At 46.8% G+C, this 11,320-nt stretch overlaps 1 protein-coding gene across 2 annotated transcripts in view; it reads left to right on the plus strand.

The window, feature by feature from the left end:
• Window positions 1-3,491: 3,491 nt before the first annotated feature.
• Window positions 3,492-11,320, plus strand: part of RIC1 (RIC1 homolog, RAB6A GEF complex partner 1) — a 90,182-nt gene continuing 82,353 nt past the window's right edge. For both annotated transcript variants that reach the window (XM_018560307.1, XM_018560308.1), the window contains exon 1: window positions 3,492-3,797. In XM_018560307.1, the coding sequence (XP_018415809.1) occupies window positions 3,657-3,797 (141 nt within the window). In that variant the 5' untranslated portion in view covers window positions 3,492-3,656. The remainder of the gene's footprint in view (window positions 3,798-11,320) is intronic.

An 11,320-nucleotide genomic window follows, 5' to 3' on the forward strand; every position in this document is an offset into this window, starting at 1 on the left:
GTCCACGGCCAGCCACCCGCAGTGTGTAGTGACAGCTCTCCCTCCTCCGTGTCACAGACTTTGTACAATGAACTGCAGTAAAGTCTGTGACACAGAGGAGGGACAGCTGTATGTTCCGGCGTGTGCGCGGATCCAAATGAAACAGACGCCTGCCTGTCATTGAAAGTGACTGTAGCTTGGTGGAGGCGGAGCCTATACCCGTCTCTGCAGGCACAGCCAGGCAGCCACATCCTGGGTCATCGTGTGGACCCTCTCCTGTGACCCCCACCCCTCCACTGGCCGCCAAGGACACAGAAGAAGAGGTGCTGCAGCCTGCATGTAGGTAGGTGAGGTTGGGGAGACTGTGGGTGATGGCTGGCAAGTTGGGGGGAAAGGGGGGATTGGGGGACTGTAGCTGGGTTTGTGGTATTCAGCAGTGCTGTATAATGATTATACAGCACTGCTGAATACCACCAGTCAGGGGTGAACTGACCCTTTGGGCAGTTGGGCACTGCCCGAGGGCCCGCAGGCATCAGGGGACCTGTCACCCCCACCAGTAAATTAAGCCCCCGGCCGCAGGTGCAGTGGTTCCCTCCCTCCATCGCCTTTCTGCCACCTGCACCGCTACAGATGCGGCTCTGTAATCGTGCGGCCGGGCAGAGAGGCGATGGAGGGAGGGAGCCACTGCACCTACGGCCGGGGGCTTTTATTTAGCGTGGGGGGTTCGGTGACGGGCCCTCCGGCATCTGCTGCGGGCAAACTGGCTGGTGCGGCCAAAGGAGAGCCCTCACTACCAACCAGGGCCCCCCTGAGCCCCCACTGACCACCAGGGTAAGGTGACCAGTGATTTGAAATCCAGGGACATTTTTAAGGGCTCATTCACACTGGAATTGGCCGGCACATACAGCTCCGTGCTGCGTGCACGGCCGTATAGGGCAGCTCCTGGGAAGGACAGTTGCTGCGTGTGATTAGTACATAGCCCCCATTCTTCTCTATGGGACTACGTGGCCGTACGCCGCCCTGCGCTCACCCGTCCTGTACGTCGGTGCGGGTGAGCGTACCCGTCTGCTGACAGGATGGATCCTGTCTGCGTCCGAGCCAGGAAACATGCACCCGTATGGACGTGCAGGGCGGGTGAGCGTAGGGGGGTGTGCGGCTGCATACTCCCATAGAGAAGGACAGGGGCTGCGTACTAATCACACGCAGCACCTGTCCTTCCCGGGAGCTGCCCGATACGGCTGTGCACGCAGCACGGAGCTGTACAATGCCGGCCGATTCCAGTGTGAATGAGCCCTACATGCCTACGGGTACATGAAATAAACATTTTTTGTTTTTTAATACTCACCTGATCCCTGCATCCACTGACAAGCCCAGCCTCCCATCTCCCCCGCTGTCAGAACAAAAAAAAATTATTTTATATTTCCGGGGACATCATTTGTCAGGGAATGGTCTCCTCAATCTGGGGACTGTCCCCAGAAATCAGGGATGAATGGTTAGCCTACACTAGCCACCAGGGGACCTCCACTGGCCACCACAGAGCCCCCACTAATCACCAGGGAGCTCCCACTGGCCACAGTGGAGCCCCCACTACCCACCTGGGAACTACCACAGAGCCACCACTAATTATTATGGATCCCGCACTGACCAGCAGAGAGCCCGCACTGATCACCTGACAGTCTGCATTGGCCACCTGAGAGCCTAATTAGGGAGCCGCCTCTGCTGCACCCACACGCACCTGTGAAACTCTCTGGACCCCTGGTGAGAGCCTGCACAACCCTCCTGAGACACTGGTGACATCAGGCGGCGAACCCAGAGCTTCATATTATTCTGCATTGCTGTAAGATGTATTGCTGGGCTTTGTAGTCCTCTATTGCTGATGCTATTCTGCATTGCTGTATAATGGTATTGCTGGGATTTGTAGTCATCTACTGCTGATGATATTCTACATTGCTGTATAATGGTATTGCTGGGATTTGTAGTCATCTATTGCTGATGCTATTCTGCATTGCTGTATAATGGTATTTCTGGGATTTGTAGTCATCTACAGGTGATGATATTCTACATTGCTGTATAATGGTATTGCTGGGATTTGTAGTCCTCTATTGCTGATGCTATTCTGCATTGCTGTATAATGGTATTGCTGGGAATTGTAGTTCTCTATAGCTGTTGGCAGTCTTCATTGCTGTATAATGTATTGCTGGGATTTGTAGTCCTCTATTGCTGATGCTATTCTGCATTGCTGTATAATGGTATTGCTGGGAATTGTAGTTCTCTATAGCTGTTGGCAGTCTTCATTGCTGTATAATGTATTGCTGGGATTTGTAGTCCTCTATTGCTGATGCTATTCTGCATTGCTGTATAATGGTATTGCTGGGATTTGTAGTCCTCTATAGCTGATGGTATTCTGCATTGTTGTGTAATCAGGGGTGTGGAAATTTTTTTTTAAAAACGACTTTTCCAAGGGCTAAAGCGGGGGCCGAATTTACTTGCCCTTCATGACAATCTACTTGTCCCAATACAAAAAAAATAGTTTTAAACCAAACTAGGGATGCACCAATGCCGGTTTTTCGTTATCAAGTACGAGTACCGATATTTTGCTTTTGGTACTCGCCGATACTGAATACCAATACCGGTGCTTCCACTGGCATGGAGCAGGCTTCCCGGGTAATCAGGAAGTCGGCAGCGGGTAATGACATGCCAACCGGCTTCCTGATTTCCAGGGAAACCGGCTGCATGTTGTTTGGCCGGCTTAATTGTGGTTGGCCGGGAAACCGTCTTAAATAAAATATTAACCATTCTGTAAGTAAAACTTAATTTTCTGGCAGTGCCCCTCCCGAGAATAGACTCTGGATTCGCCCCTGCCCCAAATGCAGTTGGTAAAATGCGCTTTTTTGCCCACGAGTCAAATGCACAGGAAAAAAAATGTGGGTCGTTCGCAGCAAAAAATGCTGGATGAACTACAGTACTTCTGTCTCATTTTTCGCATGTGCAGCAGCCCATTGATTAGACACTGCAAAAAACATGCATGAATGTGTGCGAATGCGATGTGCGTTCTTCCAATGCCGAGTGTGAATGGGGCCTAAATGATGACTTCTGATTGGTTGCTATAGGTACATTGCTTTGGCCCATTGCACTTCACTCTTTGCACTGTCAATCGAATGAGGAGCCTGATCTAAGAGCATTCAGTGATCCGCTGCTGTCAGTACATTAACTAGGAATATACTGCATAATTAACAGAGTGTATCGCACTGTATGATCAGCACTTGGCACTGGCACCACCTGCCGACTATCTCTAAGTTTTCACATTCTCCCACCTCTGGTGACGTCCGAACTCCTATGCCAAACTTCTGCCCATGCAGAAACAAGCCTATCCAAAGAGAAGGGGCGTTTCTTTAAGAGCCAGCCAATGGCACCCAGCGTCTGAATCCCGCTCTGGATCCTGATATCCGCATTGTGATTGGTCTCTCGTTGTTCGCTCTTCTATTGGACGGGAAAGGTGCGATGGGCGGGGATCGGCAGGGAAGTGGATTGCAGGGTTACGGTCCAGGCATTCTCTCCGCTTCCGGTACATACCGTTGCCGTTCGGTGCTGGGAGTCCGTGTAACGGCGGGTGGACCGATGTTATCGCCGGAAGTTATGTTCGGCCCTTCTCAGCTGCCTTTCCACTGACAGACGTCATGTATTTTCTGAGCGGCTGGCCCAAGAGGCTGCTGTGTCCTCTGAAGAGTCTGGAGGATCCTTTCCACATCCAGCCGGACCCGCAGCGCCTGTTTCTGGCAGTGTTGTCCCAGACCCAGCTCAGTATATGGTATAGCAGGGTGAGTGGCCGCTCTCCTCCATCAGTGCCAGCTGGCAGTGCTACATGCAGCAGAGCCTACATCTGTTTCTATTATTATGGAGCATACAGTGTGTGATCATTATATCATTTTATGTTTTCTTATTGTACACTGAAGGGTGGCTAAAAAAGTATGTATATATATGATCTGCTTGCATGTCACCCATCTTTATGTTTACTCCGAACATGCCACATATGTACACGCTCCCACTCATACGTCCAGGATCCTAGTTTGTGTTTGCATTGCTTTCTCATATGTCAAGGCCCAGCTTATGTCATATTTACTTATGTCACCAGCGTCCCTGTAATGCTAGACAAGACTGAACCCCATAGTTCATGGCTGTCACCGGTTTCTCGAGGTGCTATTCACATACAGCACATGCAGTAATGTATGTTGTGCTGATGTGCACTTACCAGCACTTAAGATGTACGTATTAGACTCTGTTATAGTTTAGGCGCACTGTGTTATGTTTAGGAAACACTCATGATGACCATACACTGGGAGTTTTTCCAATGAACGTTCATGAATGAAAACCACATTCACTATTAGGGCTTGTTCACACCAAATCCAGACCAGATCTGCATGAGTTTCTGCATATGCAGTGCCTTTTGATGCATTCTGGTCCGTGGTTTTTTTTTTTTGTGTTTTTAGCCTAAAAAGGGCTTTCTGGTGTAATCCAGTGCGTTCCAGGGCATTAGTGTTTTTGATGCGTTCCAGAGCAGAAAAAATAGTGCCTGCTGCAGTTTTTCCACATGCTCTGGAACTGAACGCTGTGGTGTGAACTAGAGCCCAAAATACCATAAGATGCTGTTTTGATGCGTTCTGTAACTGCTCTGCATCTGGTGTGAACAAGCCCTTAGAATTTCATTAGTTTGAGTAAAACTTTCCATCCCACTCCTTCCATGTTTAGTGACGCTACAGTTAAAAACCATAATCAGTTTAACACTGTTAAGTAGTAGGAAATCAAATGAGCATTAGGGCCGTAAACTGCTGGCATTTCGTCCGATTCCCTGGAATCAGCCGAAATTCTTACAGTGCACTTGACAGTTCTTACAGTGTCATCTCGACAAAGGACCATTCAGTAATTGACTTTTGTTTAAAGAAGAACTCCAGGGGAAATGATTAACCCTTGCATGCAGTGGGGCTGCCCCATGCACTGCAAGGGTTAACTGCTTAATTTGGTCTAGGGAACAAATTAAGTTCTACTCGCCCGATCCTCCAGAGTTGGCTTGCTCTTAGACCGGTCTCTGGAATCCCGCTCTGCCTCCGCTGCAGTGCTCTAAGGCCCTGTAAATCATCACATTCAATACACGGTGCATAGGACGAGAGGATTCTGAAGAACATACTATCGCTGCAGTGGAGGAGGAGACAGGCTGGAGGGAGCTCTGTCACAGCTGGCTGGCTCTAAGGATCCGAGGAGTATAACTTTCTTTTCCTCCCAAGACCAGAATGAGCAGTTAGCCCTTGCACTGTGGGGGTAGACCCACTGCAAGGGTTAATAATTTTCCCTGGAGTTTGGCTTTAAGGAGCCGTGCTGAACATTTTCATACCGAGGCTACAGTCACTGTACACTGACAGTGCCTGCTGTCAGTGTACAGTAGCCCAGCTGGAGATTCATCCATGCGTGCTGTTTAAGCGCAGATTTAGGAACCTTTACATTTTTTATTTTTTTTTATTCAGCCCACAGGATAGTGTATGGTTAGCTTTAGGCTGATGTCAGATTGGTGACTCTGCTGCTAGCAATACCTGGCAATTTGCTCCAGTTTCCAGCAGCAGAACCATTGAAAGGTTACCTGTCTGTCCCTGCGGCAATCACTCCCTTACTTGCTAAGGAAGGCAGCGAAATGTTGCTCCCATCACTAGCAATTGGGATTCAGCAGGGTTTAGGCCCAGCAAGAGAGCAATTACATAGAGGTAAGTGGAAAGGTACTCTGTGGCTTGTGGTTTGTCACCAGAGTCGGCTATCTGGCCTCACCTTAAAAGTAAAACTGTGTCGGGGGCACAGCAACTCTTGCCGCAGTGTACAGAAAAGTATAATCTCTGTACAATCAACCTTAGATGTGCCGAAAATATTTAATAGGAGGACCTACCTATCCTAGCTAATCAGTTGGTATCCAGTGGGACAAGCCCCTTGCACTACATACTTGTTGGTAGACCTAAAGAAGATTGTACAATCAGTCTGTAACGTGTGTGGAGAGCTTTAGTTTGCCCTCCTTCAGCAATGACAGGTCCACACTTTCCACCTCCGCTGATGCTGTTTTCTGTTACTTTTCTGCACCAGAATCTTCTTTCTTCGAGCATTGGTCGCCCAATGATGATGTAACCCACATGCATTCCTGCTGAAATTCCATTATAAGTTACAGCTGCCTGCATCACATTCATAGGTTGCATATAATTAGTTTCTTCATGTCATACTCTGTGATATTAATGCATACTTAAACTCAAATTTTGACTTTAGATTCACTTGTACACGCTGCTGCCTTATACATCTCTGAAAATACTTGCTTGTCAGCCAGTGCAGACTTCTTCCAAGCCCCAAGAGTTAGTCTCACTCTGTAGAGGTGTCCTTTAAAGCCCCACATTTGTTTTTTCCTGCAAATTCCACTTAAAGGTCCCTAGCTGGTACCTTTTTACTTGTAATCAGGTGTACAACCATCATTAAAAGAGAACTATGGGGTAACCTTATTTTCCCCATAGTTCTCTTTAGGGTCACAGGAGGACACATACTAACTCCCTCCTGTGACCCAAAGCTCAGTATATCACTGGCTATTGCTATGTGCTGAGAGCGCCGCAGCCGGCACGGATCCCGACAATACTGTCTGGATCCACCCGGCTGGCTGATTGACAGCGGGCTCTGCCTATTTAGACAAACGGAGCAGGGAGGAGGGAATCCCCACGGGGAGAGGTGACTGACAGTCACCGCTCTCTGCAGGGAGATGATCAGAAAGCGAGTGAGCGGTGGTATGTTTTCGCTCACTTCCTGATCAATAGAGCGGACGTGTGACAGTTTCAACGTCGCACGTCGGCTCTAATGGGTGGATGGGATGGGTGGAAATTGCTCACCTCATAGTTCTGCCGCTCACCTCATAGTTCTGCTTTTAACTGTCCCGAATATAGTTGTATTATTCTCACTTTTTGTCAAAACTTTTTCTTTGAATAAGTAATCAGCTAGGGATGCACCAATACCAGTATAGGTATCGGTCTGATGCCAAAGACCGACGCCTGCACTTTGTTTCAAATTGATTCGGCTTTCTGAGGTCCCGCACTTGCTGGGGACCTCGTGCCAGCCTTCCTGGGAACCACGTGGCACCTGCTTGCAGCCCTTCCACCACCTATACATCTCCCCCTTCTGAGACCATCCGCACATCTTCCCCTCTGACCCACCTCCCGAGACATCAGGCCAGCACCTGGAGCAGAGCGGCACCACAGAGTATGTAGCAAATTCATATTCTATTATTCTGCATTATGTATTGCCTGGATTTGTAGTCCTATGTAGCTGATGGTATTATTATAATACCATCAGCTATACAGTATGCAAAATCCCAGCAATATTATACAGTGATGCAGAATAATACTTTTGTAGTCCTCTATAGCTGGTGGTATTCTTCATTGCTATCTAATGTATTGCTGAGATTTGTAGTCCCTCTGCAGCTTGGAGTCAGTGGCAGAACTACCAGGGTTGCAGCGTTTGCAGCTGCTACTGGGCCCTGGTGCTCCACCACTGTCCTAAAATCATTAGTCTGTATTCTTTTAGAAAAACTGTCACAACACAAAAAAAAGGTATTGGTAGTCGATTTGGAAAAAATGGTATCGCTGCATCCTTAAAATCAACAATGACCATTTTCTTTCTGTGGAAAGCAAAGCTACCAAACTGGGGACCTCATCTAGAAAGAGACATTTTTTCTTTGCATCTCCTTTGTCTGTACTTTGTAGCTAGCCTTCTCCTTTTGGTTTTACATGTAATTTGTCAGTAATCACTGCCATTAACCAATGCAGTGCTGCCAATTTAATTAGCTGCTGCGTTTTGATATTTCATGTATTTAGGTAAACATTGGCACTGACACAAGAGAAAATGCGATGGCATCTAAACTTGTGGCTAAATGGATGCTGGCACAAGTTCACACAGTCAAAACCAAAACTGTAATAGAAAAAAAGTAATTTAGTGAAAGTATTGCAGCCTGCGTTGCATTGAGCAATCTTCAGTTTAGATGGAGATCGTTTTTTGTACTATGAAATGCATTCTGATGACATCTTGATGCTAATCATTTTATTGACAGACTTTGGGCGGTGACATGATGCTGATCTTCATGTTGACGGTAAACAATCTATTTTCCCAAGTAATCTTCCAGGACAGCATCTGAGAGAGAGTCTCAGATGCTGTCCTGGAAGATTCCTGGAAACCGAGTTACCAGGTACCTAACTCAGTTTTTCCTTCTTTACACGTGGATTTAGATTCTCACAGAGAGCCTTGAGTTCTAGTAAAGTGGGCGGAGCCTGCTGCTTGCAGTTCTTTGCCGAAAATACATTTGTGCTGGCGTTCTGCGGCATTTGCACTGGCGTTCTGTGGTATAATATAAATGTAATTATTCCTGAACAGCAATGCGAAGCTTTATTATACTTTTCATTGGTGTGTCTACGTGCTGCCCTGGCTGCAAGAGAATAAGTCACAGTAGTAGTTCTAGTAGACGGAGCAGACCATCCGTCCGACAAGCCACAGCATACTTTACCTGCATATTTCTTCATATTCATATTGCTGCCTGAGTGCTGGCCACATTTCCGCACAGCACAGTGACATGGGGTGACATTATACACCTGTGCTGTGCATACAAGCTCTCTAGACTTGGGTCGACACCTGAGCTCAAGCCCTCCTCCATGTTCCACTGCTGGATTTTCCCACATTGTGTGGGAGGGAGGAGGAAGGTGGTGTGTGTGTGTGTGTGTGTATGTGTGTGTATATATATATACATATATATATAATGCCAGTGATGGACTACTAGTTTTGTATTGAGATTGTAGTCGATCATGGGAGCAAGCTTAGAGCGGTGGAAGTAAAAAAAAAAAAAAAGTGTAAAATTATACAGCAATGAATGCAGAATGGCACCGGCTATAGATGACTGCAAATCCCTGCAATAATACATTATACAGAATACCAGCAGCTATAGAGGAATACAACAAATCCCAGCAATAGTACATTTTAGCTGGCGGTATTCTGCATTGCGCTGTATAATGCATTTGCCGGGATTTGTTGTATTCCTCTATAGCTGGTGGAATTCTGTGTGCATTGCGGCGTTGTATAATGTATTATTGCCGGGATTTGTTGTATTCCTCTATAGCTGGTGGTATTCTGCAGTGCGCTGTATAATGCAGAATATACCACCAGCTATAGAGAAATACAGCAAATCCCAACAATACATTATATATACAGTGTATAATGTATTGCTGGAATTTGTATTCCTCTATAGCTGATGGTACATATACAACGCAATACACCACCAGCTATAGAGAATACAACAGTTCCCACTATCCCAGCAATACATAAAAACAAAAAAAACGTGTGTGTGAGAGATTGGGTGGGAGTGGGCACTCTTACTTTTAGATGCAAGATCGTGGGCCTGTCAGGTGCCGTTCCCCCTCGATCGTTGGCGGGCAGCGGTGCGTCAGGGAGCTCAGAGCGGGGAGAAGAGGCGTGGCGTGCGGCTCGGGTCATGTGTGGAGCCGCAAGCAGGGTAAACAAATCGATAGCCGACTAATCGATGATGGAAAACGTTGACATTAATCATCTACATCGATTAGTTGTTGCCGCTCTATTACAGTGGCGCAATACAGAATACCACCAGCTATAGAGGAATACAACAAAACGCAATAATATATTATACATACAGTGTATAATGTGTTGCTAGGATTTGTATTCCTCTATAGCTGATGGTATATTGCTCTGTATAATACACAGCACAATGCACCATCAGCTATAGAGGAATACAAATTCCACTATCGCAGCAATACATTAGTACAGCACCACGTGGGGGGAAAGTGCAGGCACCCTTACCTGAACACTCTCCAAGCAACTTTGTTCTGAGATCGTGGGCCTGTCTGTTGGCAGCTGCCCCACTCCTGCTTCTCCTGCCTTCATGGTCAGTGTGCCGATCGTGGATGGCCGGCCAGCGGCGAGTCAGTGAGAGCTGGGTGCGATGGGGAGGAGAAGCAGCGTGTGTGGGTCCGCGAGCAGGTCAACTAATCGATGATGGAAAACGTTGTCAACATTTTCCATCATCGATTACTTGTTGCAGCCCTAGCGCAATCGTCGTTTTCATACGTAAGTGTACCCGACTTGTGTTTCCGTTAGTGTGCATAGATTTTTCTTTTTTGTTTTTAACCTTTTTTACCTTTTTTTTTTGCAAGCCCCCTATGTGATGACACATTGGAGATGACAGGTTTGCATTAGGAGTCTGTTAGACCCTTAGTGTCACCTTTCCACTTCACTGGGGAATCACAGCTGCCTACCGAGGCAGCTGAATGCAAATACAGCATGCAGTGGCTAGGAGCAATAGCAAGCCTGCTATTGGCTATTTCAAATTGCAATAGCCAATAGCAGGGTGGCTTTTACAACCACCCATTGGCTATTTTAAATTGCAATAGCAGGCTGGCTACTGCACCCTCCCACTGCCTGCTGTTAATCAGCAGAGGAGGGACCAATGGAGAAGATTCTCCTTTACCACCTCCTATGGTGATTGACAGCAGGCTGTGGGAGGGTGCAATAGCCAGCCTGCTATTGCAATTTAAAATAGCCAATATCAGGCTGGCTATTTCTCCCAGCCACTGGATGGGAGATTTGACACCGGCTTTCTCCTGCCGGAAGAAGAGGGGGCGCAACGGAGAGGCAGCACGGGGGGACGCAAGAGAAGCGGCAGGGGAATGTAGAGGCACAGGGGCTAACGGGCGCCGATGCAAGCAGGGAGGGAAGGGGACACAGACGGCTGCATTCAGCGGCTCACAGAGAGGAAGACAGAATGGTGTAGCGGTGGCAGCAGCAACTAATTGCAGAATCAACTAGAGCTGCAGCTAACGATTATTTTCAAAATCGATGAGTTAACCGATTATTAAGTTCGGTTAATCGGATAAAAAATAAAATACATTTTTTAAAACAACTGCGAGCGTGAGGTGGGGGGGAGGTATGGCGAGCAGCGTGTGTGGAGCCGTGAACAGGGCCAACCAATCGGAAACCGATTAATCGATGATTGAAAAAGTTGACAACTTTTTCAATAATCGATTATGTCGATTTTTTTAGTTGTTGCAGCACTAGAATCAACTAATCAATAATGAGAATTTAAATCAATTACGGTAGTTGTTGGAGCCTTAGTAATTTTCCGGATTTCTGCACGAGTGGCTCCTAAAGTGCAATCTTCTTAATCATCCTAATCATCTTAATTATATTTATTAAATTGTGGAACTATTGCATCATATTATTAATAATAATATTTTTATTTTATTTTTTTAATATTGAACAA

Source organism: Nanorana parkeri, unplaced genomic scaffold (genome assembly GCF_000935625.1).
Source record: "Nanorana parkeri isolate BGI_ZX_2015 unplaced genomic scaffold, ASM93562v1 scaffold447, whole genome shotgun sequence".
Classification (NCBI taxonomy): Eukaryota; Metazoa; Chordata; class Amphibia; order Anura; family Dicroglossidae; genus Nanorana; species Nanorana parkeri.